Genomic DNA, 14,232 nt, shown 5'->3' with positions numbered 1-14,232 from the left:
CTGCAGACCTCACTTTCTCATAAACTCTTTGTGTCTGCTTGAGTAACTGGATCGCCTCGAACACATCAACCCCAGGGCATCAATGTGGACTTCACCAGTTTCCTCATTGCCCCTTCCCCCACCTCACCCCAGTTCCAAACTTCCAGCTCAACCCCGCCCTCATGACCTGTCCTACCTGCCAATCTCCCTTCCCACCTATCCACTCCACCCTCCCCTCTGACCTATCACCTCCGTCCCCACCCCCATTCACCTATTGTACTCTTTGTTACCTTCTCGCCAGCTCCACTACCCTCCCCTCCCCCATTTATCTCTCCACCCTGGAGGCTTCCTGCCTCTATTCCTGATGAAGGGCTTTTGCCCAAAACATCGATTTTCCTGCTCCTCGGATGCTGCCTGACCTGCTGTGCTTTTCCAGCACCACTCTGATCTAAACATTGAGAAGAGGAGTCGTGCCCCTGCCCTTTCTACCCTCCCCACGTAGAAACCCATGGTTCCTGGATCTGTCCACAATCATGGGACTTCATACACGCCTTGCACAAATATGCATTCAAAACAAGCGTGAAAACATACATGTCGCAGAGTAAAGGTGGTTAGTTTTGGGTAAGTTAAGATTCCATAAGAAAATGAACAAATAAACAAGTTCAGTGTTGTAGATTTGGAAACTTTATTTTTTAACTGAGGCAATTTTTAAAGACATAGTTGGTATCTTCCAGATCTAGAAACATTGCTGTGGAGATTGAAGTTTTCCTGTAGCAGTCTGCTTTCCAGAGTAAAGACATAATCAAATGCAGCAAATAGAGGGTAGATAAAATCCAATGTGGACACAATCAAATCCAACAAACAGAATGCTCTCTTTGACTCAGAGAGAGCAATCTTTCCTCTCTGCTACTCAATTTCCCCCTATCCCAGCTTGGTTGGTCACATACGCCCTCTGTAACTGCCATCAGAAGTGCAATAATGCACTGTATACAGGGTAGCTTTGATTAGCTTACATCTACATAGCTTGTCTAAGTCATTGTTCTATGGCCCCAGCTGGTTAGATTTTAATGTCAGATCCAAGTCCTGAATTTCAGTGCCTGTCTTGATGCTTTGTTAATGGAACAGGAAAAAAGAGTTTTTTTTTCAAATTTATTTGTCTATGTTGAGATCTCCATAGCCCCTGCATCTCCATGAACTGGAATGTGGCTCCATACTAATTAACATTGGAGGCCATTTCCATGGGAGACACTGTCCATTTGTTTCAGTGAGATGCCTTTATTTCAGCTGAAACTGCATTTTTAAAAAGACTGATATGTGAATCCAGTAATGAAAGTAAAATTTGATATTTGTTATAGCATATCTTCCTGGCAAATTGGTGAATTTCAGATCCAGATACCCACATGAAAATACAATGTGATGGTGATAACAGACACCTGGTTCAAAGAAATACTGCCTACTAGCTATATCTGAATACAGGTATAATGAAGAAAAGGAAGCGTCATGGCAGCATTGAATTAAGGAGAACATTTCCATGCAGGTGAGTCAGGATGGATTAAAGACAGAATTCTGGTAAAGCTAAGGTGCAAAGAATGTGCAACTACAGAGCTCAGTCGAGTCTACAGGCCACTAACTGTCAGCAAACAAATTTGTAAGGACAAAACGGTGAGGTAGAAGATATCCCAATCTAAATTTGGATAATTAATGTGAGGGACAAGAGTTACTAGAGTATATTCAGGACAGTTGTCTACAGCTGTATGTTTCCAATCTACCAAGAAGGAAAGCTTTACTAAACCTGGTTCTTGTGAATGAGGTCGCCAATTGGATCAAGTGTCAGTTGGTTAACATGACAGAATTGTGGTCATTGTATCATTAGGTTTACTTTGGATTTGGCAAAGGAAAATTACCAATCCAGACTAATTAACAGGAGGAATGATAATTTCAGTGGAATAATTTAGGAAATCGAGTACAGATTTTTTCAAAGAAAATCATGTTTAGCTATTGGAAATTTCGAAATAGCAAAGACACCAACAACAAACTTGCAGTATTCCCTAGATTCAAGGGAGATCCAGAAGTCATGAGAATTGCAAACATTACATTCTTGTTCAAGAAAGGTTGTAAGTATAGGCCCCACAATTACAGACTTGTCAGTTTAACTTCAGTGGTTGTGAATGTTCGAAGAACAATTATTTAGAATCGAATTAATAAATACATGGAAAAAGGTAGGTTGGTTATTAGGAGTCAGCATTGATTTCTAAAAGGGAAATTACATTTGGATGACTTGCTGGCATTATTTGAAGTGGTAACAGAAGAGTCGATGAGGATAATGCTTTTGATGTGGTATATATGGACATCCAGAAGCTGTTTGATGCAGTGCCGCGCAATAGACCTGTGATGAAAGTTATAAGCCATGGAATAAAAGAGACTTAAAAGTTTGGATACAAAATTGGTTGAGTGATCGGAAACAGAGTAAAGGTTATTGGATATTTTTCATGCTGGAAGAAAGTTTGTTGTTGAGTTCTCCAGGAGGTTTTTTTAGGGCCCGTACTTTTCCTAATATATCTTAATGATCTAGATCTTGGAGTGCAGGGGACAATTTCAAAGTTATCAGATGACATAAAACTTGGAATTGTAAATTATAGGGATGACAGTGTCAAGCTCCAAAAAAAATTGACAAGTTGGCAGAGTGGGTGGATAGGTGGCAAATGAGGTTCAATGGAACAAGGGGAGGAGATACATTTTGGTCAGAAAAAATTGGAAGAGAATATCAAATAGGAGGATACAATTCTCAAGGATGTGCAGGTGCAGAGGGACCTGGGCGTATATTTGCACAGATAACTGAAGATAGCAGTATAGGTCTAGAGAGCAGTTTATAAAGCAGACCGTGTACTTGGTTTTAGTAACAGGAGCATAGAATAAAAGAGGACTGAGGTGTTGCTGAATCTGTATAAAGCACATGTTAGACCTCAGCTGGAATATTGTACACAGTTCTGGGCACCACATTACAGAATGATGTGAATATTTTGGAGAGGGACCATAAGAATGGTTGCTGGATGTTCCAGGGTTTAGAGCATTTAAAAAGAATAGGGAGGGGGGAGAAAGAGGAGGGGGTGTAGCACTACTAATCAGAGAGGGTGTCACAGCTACAGAAGCTTCCATTGTCGAGGAAGATCTGCCTCCCAAGTCAGTATGGGTGGAAATTAGGAACAGCAAGGGAGCAGTCACCTCGTTAGGGGTTTACTACAGGCCCCCCAATAGCAGCAGGGAGATGGAAGAAAGCATAGGTCGGCAGATTTTGGAAAAGTGTGGACGTTGTAAGGTTGTTGTAATGGGTGACTTTAACTTTCCCAATATTGATTGGAACCTCCTTCGAGCAGAAGATTTGAATGGAGCTGTTTTTGTAAGGTGTGTTCAGGAGGGTTTCCTAACTCAGTACGTTGACAGGCCGACGAGGGGAGAGGCCATTCTAGACTTGGTGCTCGGAAACGAGCCGGGGCAGGTACCAGATCTTGTGGTGGGAGAGCATTTTGGTGATAGTGACCACAACTGCCTCACATTCTACATAGCTATGGAGAAGGAGAGGATTAGGCAAAATGGGAGGATATTTAATTGGGAAAGAGGAAACTATGATGCGATTAGACATGAGTTAGAAAGCATGGATTGGGAGCAATTGTTCCATGGTAAAGGCACTATAGACATGTGAAGACTGTTTAAGGAACAGTTGTTGCAAGTGATGAATAAATATGTCCCTCTGAGACAGGCAAGAAGTGGTAAGGTAAAGGAACTTTGAATGACGAGAGCGGTGGAGCTTCTCATCAAAAGGAAAAAGGTAGTTTACATAAGGTGGAAGAAGCTAAGGTCAAGCTCAGCTCTAGAGGATTACAGGCAGGCAAGGAAGGAGCTCAAAAATGGTCTGAGGAGAGCCAGGAGGGGGCACGAGAAAGGCTTGGCAGAACGGATTAGGGAGAACACAAAGGCATTTTACACTTATGTGAAGAATAAGAGAATGGTCAAAGAAAGAGTAGGGCCGATCAGGGATAGCATAGGGAATTTGTGTGTGGAGTCTGAGGAGATAGGGGAAGCCCTAAATGAGTTTTTTGCTTCTGTCTTTATGAAAGAATGAAACCTTTGAAGAGCAGGTGTGCATGCTGGAATGGATAGAGATAGAGGAAGCTGATGTGCTGAAACTTTTGTCAAATGTTAAGATTGACAAGTCGCCAGGCCTGGACTAGATTTGTCCTCGGCTGCTTTGGGAAACGAGAAATGCAATTGCTTCGCCACTTGCGAATATCTTTGCATCCTCGCTCTCCACTGGAGTTGTACCTGAGGACGGAGAGAGGCAAATGTAATTCCTCTCTTTAGGAAAGGAAATAGGGAAATCCCCGGCAATTACAGACCAGTCAGTCTCAGGTCTGCCGTCTGCAAGGTTTTAGAAAGGATTCTGAGGGATAGGATTTATGACCATTTGGAAGACCATGGCTTGATTAAATGCAGTCAGCACGGCTTTGTGAGGGGCAGGTCTTGCCTCACAAACCTTATCGAGTTCTTTGAGGATGTGACTAGAAAAGTTGATGAGGGTCGAGCTGTGGATGTGGCGTATATGGACTTCAGCAAGGCATTTGATAAGGTTCCCCATGGTAGGCTCATTCAGAAGTTCAGGAGGAATGGGATACAGGGGAACTTAGCTGTCTGGATACAGAATTGGCTGGCCAACAGAAGACAGCGAGTGGTAGTAGAAGGAAAATATTCTGCCTGGAAGTCTGTGGTGAGATCCACAGGGATCTGTCCTTGGGCCTCTACTGTTTGTAATTTTTATTAATGACTTGGATGAGGGGATTGAAGGATGGGTCAGCAAGTTTGCAGATGACACAAAGGTTGGAGGTGTCGTTGACAGTATAGAGGGCTGTTGTAGGCTGCAACGGGACATTGACAGGATGCAGAGATGGGCTGAGAGGTGGCAGATGGAGTTCAACCTGGATAAATGCAAGGTGATGCATTTTGGAAGGTCGAATTTGAAAGCTGAGTACAGGATTAAGGATAGGATTCTTGGCAGTGTGGAGGAACAGAGGGATCTTGGTGTGCAGGTACATAGATCCCTTAAACTGGCCACCCAAGTGGACAGGGTTGTAAAAAAGCATTTGGTGTTTTGGCTTTCATTAACGGGGGATTGAGTTTAAGAGGCATGAGATCTTGTTGCAGCTCTGTAAAACTTTGGTTAGACTGCACTTAGAATACTGCGTCCAGTTCTGGTCGCCCTATTACAGGAAAAATGTGAATGCTTTGGAGAGGGTTCAGAGGAGGTTTACCAGGATGCTGCCTGGACTGGAGGGCTTATCTTATGAAGAGAGGTTGACTGAGCTCGGACTTTTTTCACTGGAGAAAAGGAGGAGGAGAGGGGACCTAATTGAGGAATACAAGATAATGAGAGGCAATGATAGAGTCGATAGCCAGAGACTATTTCCCAGGGCAGAAATGACTTACATGAGGGGTCATAGTTTTAAGCTGGTTGAAGGAAAGTATAGAGGGGATGTCAGAGGCGGGTTCTTTACACAGAGAGTTGTGAGAGCATGGAATGCATTGCCAGCAGCAGTTGTGGAAGCAGGGTCATTGGGGACATTTAAGAGACTACTGGATATGCATATGGTCACAGAAATTTGAGGGTGCATACATGAGGATCAGTGGTTGGCACAACATCGTGGACTGAAGGGCCTGTTCTGTGCTGTACTGTTCTATGTTCTAAGAGGCTTATGAGAATATTTCCAGGGAAGACAAACATCAGTTCTGAGGATAGATTGAAAAAGATAGGACTGTTCTCCCTGGAGAGAAGAAAGATAAGAGGAGGTCTGATAGAGATTTTCAAAAATCATGAGCAGATTGGACATAGTGAATACAGGGAGAAACTGTTGTCACTCATAACAGGAACAAGAATGAGATGGCGCAACTTTGAAGTGATTTGCAAAAGGGCCAAATGTGATGTGAGAAAAATCTGTCTCATACAACAAATAGTCAGGATGTGGAATGCACTGGAAAAATGGCAGAGGTAGTTTCAATAGAAGCATTCAAGAGGAATGATTATTTAGATGGAAAGAATGTGCAAGGATATGAGGACAAAGCAGGAGATTGGCAAGAAGTAATGATGCTCAGTTGAAGAACAGTTGCGAACATAATGGTCTTCTTCTGTGCCATAATGTATCTCTGGTTCTGACCATTCTTGAGTTTACTGATAAGGTATTTCAGAGAGTTGGTGAGGGCAGTACTATAAACGTACAGGTCATTCTGCTAACGTGACAGTTGTGTTTCTGTGCAACTTTGCACTGTAGAAAATGGTGCTGTAAAAGATCACTAATAGAAAATCACTATACCCGTTCAGCAGAAAGTTCGCATTATCCAAATAATTCGTCAATCTCGTTATAGCCAGTTCATGCTGACGAAATGCAGAATGACCTGCAGTGTTTATAGACATCCAAAAGATATTCAGTGATGTGCTGTACAGCACACATGAACAAATTTATGGCCTAACAATAATAAGCGATTGAATTGAATTGAATTAAGTCAGTTTATCCTTGGTAGTGGGGCTGCTTCTCAAAACTTTAGGGCAAATGATCACTTTGTGCAAGTTGTTGGATTAACTGAGGAAGAGCATGAACTTGTTAAGGGCAAATCATTACAAGATTTTTGATTGGGTAACAGAGGCAGTTGTTGAAAGTAATAGCATGCATTGACTTTCAAACAATATTTGCTTGGGTGCTGCACAACAAACTTGCAAGTGAGATCGACCACATGCAATAAATTGTATAGTAGCAACATAGACATGAAATTGGCTGAGTGACAGTAAACAAAGAGTATTGGTTAATGTGTTTTTGGACTTAAGAAAGGTTTATAGCAGAGTTCCTCATTGTTAAGACCCTACTCCTCCCAACATGTGTTAATAACCTGGACTTTGGTATACAGGGAACAATATCAAAACTTGGTAGTATTGTAAACCATTCAGAAGACAGGGTAGAACTTCAAAACACCATCAACACGTTAGAGGTTTTGCTTTAAAAATAATCATCTTAAGAATGGGATATTGGCACACTGAATAATACAACAGAAACTGGGTTTATTGCAAACAGTAAGCATTTTAATCAGGATGTCCAGTTCATAATCTCTGAGTACCACATTTTAAAATTATTGAAATGTCTTTAAAATACAAGACAAAATATTTGCTAGTTATATTGGGATACAATAGTCAGATTGTAAGAATTTGTTTTAAACATGCCAATCAGTGTCCTAGTATCTAAAAAGCACAGTGTAATATTTAGATCATCCTTGAAAGACCACTGTGGGCGCAATTGTCATAACCTCATAATGGTAATTAATTCAATTTTGGAAATGTTCAGTTTTCTCAGCAAAGCTGATTTATAGCATGCCTTTTTAAACTACCACCTAACTTATGCTTAAAATTCTATAATTTTTGCACTGATTTTGCCAAATGTTCACAAATAAAACATTGCCATTGACTGAAACCCTGATGTGAATCCTGATATCATTATATTCACAAACAGTTGCCTTCCAACAGAGGTCTATTCAAAACATTGGTAACCTCTTCCAATTCTTTGCCTTCCTTAATCCCAGGATGCTGAAGTCAACAATAATTTGCTGAACTTAACTCAGTCAACAAAGCTAGGTATAGAGTAATGTATCTGAATTGCATTACTACATTGTGCAATGTGTTTAATGCACAACAAATTCATCAGAAAATATTAAAATTTTATTAGCATTATACTTGCATTAGGACATCAATATTGTGGGACTGAATGCTATCCTTTTTAGAATATGACTTCATTAAATAAGCACTTAACATAATTCCATTTTATTCATAGCACTCCTCACTCCACATCCATTGTAACTCCATGTACAATTCCTGTCATTGTTCTTTTAATGTTTAATGCTGGATGCTAATAAGTTATTTTCCTGTATTGTTGGAGGAGCAATGACCAAAGGTCAATCTGAGGTCTCTACTTCCACAATGTTTAATTGGGTATCTTAGAGATGAACGCTAAGTAATATACAGTTCAACCAACCAAGCACAAACTGACGATCAAATCTAATTGGTGGTGTGAGTTTGCCTCAAGTAGTCTGTTTTTCCTGATGTGCCAATTCTTATCTGCTGTTACCTGCTGCTACATTAAAAAAAAGTATTGAAGAATCCAAGAAATGTTTATTACAATTAACTATTATGTACAAATGTTACACTCCTTAGGGAGTTAAGTGTCTTTGTTAATATTAAGCAATTGAGTTATAACAGAGCAGCATACTGGTACATATTTTAAAACGCTTTGCTGATATCCAAGTATTTTTATTTAAATTTTGAATATTAACCCTGCCCAATGAACAGTTTTAATAGTCTATACCTACCGTCTCAATGTGTATTACATTCATTCTCCTCTGTCTTTGAAGAAGAATGTCCCATGTCTCAGAATGGTTTGACATTTGGTGACTGAGTAAGGTCATTTGCCATTGCCTTCTAAGCCTAAACTTTATTAAGGATAGTAATCCCTTCTCCTTTGGTATCGCCATGAAAATGCAACAATGCAATATGAGAATCTTGATTTGTTGTTCAACACTTGATGATCATTGAGTTGATTGTGTGTACCATCCATTCCACTAGACTGACCATGAATAGTGAATGACTGTGTGATTATCAGTCATTTCCCACTTAATGCAGTTTGCCAGGAAATTCCATCCATTGTCAGACACCATCCAATCTGGATTATCAAATAAACTGAAAATAGTGCTCAACATGTCAATGACAATCGTGTTTGTTGCAAAGTATTGCAAAGCCATCAAACAATGGGAAATTTTAAAGAAGTCATCCTTCACAAGGATGTAATCTTCCACATGCCAATGTCTGACATACTAAATGTAAGACATAGCACAATAGTTAGGTGAAAGTAAGGACTGCAGATGCTGGACATCAGAGACAAGATTAGAGTGTTGCTGGAAAAGCACAGCAGATCAGGCAGCATCCAAGGAGAAGGCAAATTGACGTTTCAGGCAGGAGCCTTTGAGCAGGATTCCTGGTGAAGGGCTCCTGCCTGAAATGTCGATTTTCCTGCTCCTCAGATGCTACCTGACCTGCTGTACTTTTCCAGCACCACTCTAATCTTGTCTCATAACACAATAGTTGTATGGTTTTCTCAACTTATTGGATAAAGTCAGTATTCAAATTGAAAATTAATTTTTTACAGAAATTTGAACATGCATATTAACTCTGTGATTCAGGTGCTAGGACATTCATAACAACCAGCATCTCAGAGCTCTGCAGTCTCCCTCAATTTAGATAATATGTTTTGCTTTTATTCTTCCTACCAAAATGGATACTTTACTCCACCATGCTCCTTGCTTCACCCTCTGTTATCCCCTGGAATCCTCTTTCACTCCTCAATGTACACAAACCCAATCTTTTCAACCCTGACCACCACCAGCAGAATATGTTGCTATCTTTATTTTGAGGATAGAATGCAATTGCAAAATATTTTACACTATTGAATATTCATGGCATACAAATGTGTTTCAAATGCCTACTGACACAGGAGGACTTGAGGCTTGACACTAGACATGCCACTAACTAAATCTCTGTATCTCAACCTGCCATTGGAAATCATCCAACCTAATTCAGTCAGCCTGATCACTATGTTCCACACTCTTGATCAAATCCATCCTTCCCACAACCTTCTACTAGTATGTGTGTGTGCACACACACCAAACCTCCAGTTGAAGTATAGTGGAATCAGGTATTTGCGCTCTAATGTTCTATGTTCTATTCATCGAGGGCCGAAGGGCCTGTACTGCGCTGTAATGTTCTAGGTACAGATTAAATATTCTCTGTCGGTACTCATCATTATCTTTGAGCTACTATCTAAGAAAAAAAGTCCCACTGTATGAATATGAATCTTTAACAGCAATTATTTTGTATCTTCTAAGTCTGATTTCTAATTAGAATGAGTTTAGCATTTTGTATTTGGGCCCTTGCGCACTGCGATTCAGGTAAAATTGTGCAAACCTACTGAATGTAAACATTTGGAACTCAAACGTACATCCCACATCTCAGGAATTCATTCAAGTTCACACATTGATGCTGGGTCCACTGCTTTTCATCATTTTTATAAATGATTTGGATGTGTATATAGGAGGCATGGTTAGTGAATTTGCAGATGACACCAAAATAGGTGGTGCCGCAGGATAGTGAAGAAGGTAGATACATCCCGAGGACCTGATCAGGTGTTTCCAAGAACTTTGTGGGAAGCTAAGGAAGAGATATTTATTGAGATATTTGTATCATCGACAGCCATGGGTGATTTGCTGGAAGACTGGAGGGGGCAAATGTGGTCCATTATTTTAAAAAGATTGTCAGAAAAAAACAGGGTGACGCTATAGACTAGTGAGCCTTAGATCAGTGGTGCGTAGGTTGTTGGAGGGGATTCTGAGATACCAGATTTACATACATTTGGAAAGTAAGGGAAATGAGAGATTGTCAACATAGCTTTTTGTGTGGAATTCATGAGTCACTAAGTTAATTGAATTTTTTAAAGAGGCAACAAGGATGCTTGATGAAGGCAAAGAGGTAGATGTTGTCTGTATGGACTTAAGCAAAGCATTCAACAAGGTTCTGCATGGTAAACGGATGAGTAACATGAGATCACATGGAATCCAGAGGGAGCTAACCAATTGGATACAAAATTGACCTGAAGGTAGGAGATAGAGGGTGGTGTAGAGGGTTCCTTTTCAGACTGGAGGTCTGTGGCCAGTGGTGTGCCACAAGGATTGGTGCTGGGTCCACTGCTTTTCATCATTTTTATAAATGATTTGGATGTATATATAGGAGGCAAGGTTAGTAAATTTGCAGATGACACTAAAATAGGTGGTGCCGTAGGACAGTGAAGAAGGTTATCGCAGACTACAAAGAGACATTGATCAGATGACCTAATGGGTGAGGAGTAGCAGATGGATTTTAATTTAGATAAATGCAAGGTATTGCATTTTGGTAAGGCAAACAAGGGCAGGACTTCCAACGTTAATGGTAGGGCCCGAGGGTGTGTTGTTGAACAGAGAAACCTAGGGTTGCAGGTTCATAGTTCTTTGAAAGTGAAGTTGCAGATGGACAAGGTAGTGAAGAAGGTGTTTAGCATGCTTGCTTTTATTGGTCAGAACATTGAGTCTAGGAGTTGGGATGTTATGTTGCAGCTGTACAGGACATTGGTTAGGCCACTTTTGGAATGCTGCATTCAATTCTGGTCTCCCTTCCAAAGGAAGGATGTTGTGAAACTTGAGTGGGTGCAGAAAAAATTTATAAAGTAGTTGATGGGACTGGAGGGTTTGTGTTATAGGGAAAGGTTGAATAGGCTGGGGTTTTTCTTCCCGGAGCGTCGGAGGCTGAGGGGTGACCTTATAGAGGTTTATAAAATCATGAGGGGATGGATAGAGTGAATAGCCAAGGTCTTTTTCCCAGGTAGGGGAATCCAAATAAAGAGGCGTACATTTAAGGTGACAGGAGAAAGATTTAAAAGGAACATGAGGGGCACCTTTCTCATGCAGAGAATGGCACGTATATGGAACGAGCTGCCAGAGGAGCTGATGGAGGCTGGTACAACTATGACATTTAAAAGGCATCTGGATGGATATATGAATAGGAATGATTTATGGGCCAAATACTGGCAAATTGAATTAGATCAGTTTAGGATATCTATTAGGATGGACAGGTTGGACTGAAGGGTCTTTTTCATGCTGTATAACTCTATGACCCTATGACTGATTATGAAACCCAAACATGGTTCTAAATTAATGAAGGTGCATATGAACTCGAAGAACCAGACATATAAAAGGCATCTGCATGGGTATACTCTATGATTCATTTTTCAGTGTTTTATGATATAAATAATGTTCTTTGTTCATTATTCTTATCTGCCAGGAGCATACTCAAGACAAATTCATCTTCAGCAGATTCAATCTACACATGTCATATTGCCATCAGAAACTAAATTGCAATTTTTTGTCTCCAACAGTGGCACTCTTTACAATAAACTAACACTGAAAAGTAGTATCCAATGTTTGAAAAAGTCACTGTCTAATTACTTCTGCATCTTTACTGACAGTGTTCCGTTACCTGTGGAAAAGGGATGCAATCACGAGTAATCCAATGTATGCACAAAGTGACAGGAAGACATGGAAGTGATTGCTTCCTTTCAGAAAAGCCTGCAGCCTATAGACCTTGCCATTTAAAACAATGCAATGAAAAAGTCAATGTGAACACTATCACATCACCCAGACTAGGTAAGTAGCAAAATCACATCTTAACCATTTCTCTCAATCATCAGTGTAATGGATTAAATTTTCTGAAATAGAGTGAAGGACATAGAACAAGCTCTTCAGGTAAGTCTTAATTTATGAGTTTGCAGTATATAAATTGGGTGTTATATTTACTGATCTCTCACTTCAAAAGTAATGAGTTACACCTAAAATACTTTTAGCTTTCCCAAGGCAGGTACTAAATAAATGTCAATCTTGCATGCAATAGAAGTCATTTTAAAAGTAAAAATGCATTTACATTTTTGTAGGGGCTTCCAGCCTCACAAAATCCCAGAAAATGAGGCATATGATTGGATAAGGTAGAGTTACTCTGAATTATTCCCAGTGGCAAGTTGAAAATATTGTGCTTCTTTTCTTTACAGCCAATGAAGTACTTTTCAAGTGTAATCATTGCTGTAGGGTAGAAAGATTCCTGACTCCCCATAATGTGTCCACCATTCACAAAGTACAAGTCATTGTAGGATGGAATATTCCCCACTTGCCTGGATGAGTACTGCTTCAAGAACACTCAAAAAGCTCAACACTATCTAGGATGCAGCATGCTGGATTGGTTTCCTATCCACCAACTCCTGTATTCATTCCCTTCACCACTGATACATAATGGCAGTAGCAGGGTGGCATAGTGTCTCAGTAGTTGGCACTGCTGCCTCACGGCACCAGGGAATCGAGTTCAATTCCAGCCTCAGGTGACTGTCTGTGTGGAGTTTGCACATTCTCTCTATGTCTGCGTGGGTTTCCTCCGGGTCCTCCAGTTTTCTCCCACAATCCAAAGATGTGCAGGTTAGGTGAATTGACCATGCTAAATTGCCCAGTGTTCAGGGATGTGTAGGCTAGGTGCATTAGTCAAGAGAAATGTAGAGTAACAGGGTAGGGGAATGGGTTTGGGTGGATTGCTCTTCGGAGGGTCAGTGTGAACTTGTTGGGTCAAATGGCCTGTTTCCACATTGTAGGAATTCTATGTTATATATGTACCATCTACAAATACATTGCAGAAATACACCAAGGGTCATTCAATAGCACTATTATCTCTACCACCTAGAAATACAAATACAGCAGATGAACAGGAACACTGTCACCTGCAGTTTCCCTCCAAGTTGCAGACCATTCTGACTTGGAACTATACCTGTATTCCTTTAATGTTGCAGTGTCAAAATCTGGAACTCCCTTCTGTTAGCACTGGGGCTGTCCCTTTTGGTATTGTTGTAGTTCAAGAAGGCAACTTACCCCACTGTCTTCTCAAAGGCAATTGGGAATGTCCATTAAATGCTGGTAGAACCAACTACATTCACACCCAGTGAATGAATGAAAAGAAACAAAACTTTTCCACCACCCAAATTCTGCTAAGTTCAATCCACTGGGAAGCCAAATAGTCAACCTCACTGGACACAAAGACAGTTCTCATTTTTGTTCTGGTTTCCTAAGCATACATGGAGCTTTTCATTCTTTATAATGTCCGTAGATACTTTGATAGAATTTCACTGCATTTAGGCAAATCTACACTGGAAGGAATAATTACCTCGGATAAATTATTGGTACTGTCAGCTGGAACGGTGTGTTAGGATATGACACAGTTAAATGTATAGTTTATTGATTTGGTTTTGACACGAAAAATAAAAATTGAAGTGTGCTCATGGGAAAAGGTTTTATAAAATTTGTTATCCAATTGTCTATGTTAACAGGGTTACAGAGAGATGGTGGCAATGTCATCAGTAATCCAGTGACCCAGGCTAATCCTTTGGGGAGACAGATTCAATTCTGGTCTGCCTGCCATAGGAAGGAAGTTATTAAATTGGAGTACAAAAAAGATTTACAAAGATGTTAATGAGTCTGGATGTTTTCCTTTATAAGGGAGGCTGAATAGGCTGGGACTTACTTCCATGGAGAGTAGGAGGATGAGGGGTGGCC

General features: G+C 40.4%; 1 protein-coding gene across 3 annotated transcripts in view; it reads left to right on the top strand.

The window, feature by feature from the left end:
* Window positions 1–14,232, top strand: part of LOC122563838 (A disintegrin and metalloproteinase with thrombospondin motifs 19-like) — a 567,067-nt gene that overhangs the window by 535,309 nt on the left and 17,526 nt on the right. For all 3 annotated transcript variants that reach the window (XM_087994240.1, XM_087994230.1, XM_087994226.1), the window contains one exon: window positions 12,114–12,291. In XM_087994240.1, coding sequence (XP_087850366.1) covers window positions 12,114–12,291 — 178 coding nt within the window. The remainder of the gene's footprint in view (window positions 1–12,113; window positions 12,292–14,232) is intronic.

Source organism: Chiloscyllium plagiosum, unplaced genomic scaffold (assembly GCF_037043375.1).
Source record: "Chiloscyllium plagiosum isolate Xiang-an unplaced genomic scaffold, Cpla_swu_hap1 HiC_scaffold_2, whole genome shotgun sequence".
In the NCBI taxonomy this organism is placed as follows: Eukaryota; Metazoa; Chordata; class Chondrichthyes; order Orectolobiformes; family Hemiscylliidae; genus Chiloscyllium; species Chiloscyllium plagiosum.
This window is presented reverse-complemented; position numbering and strand designations above follow the sequence as displayed.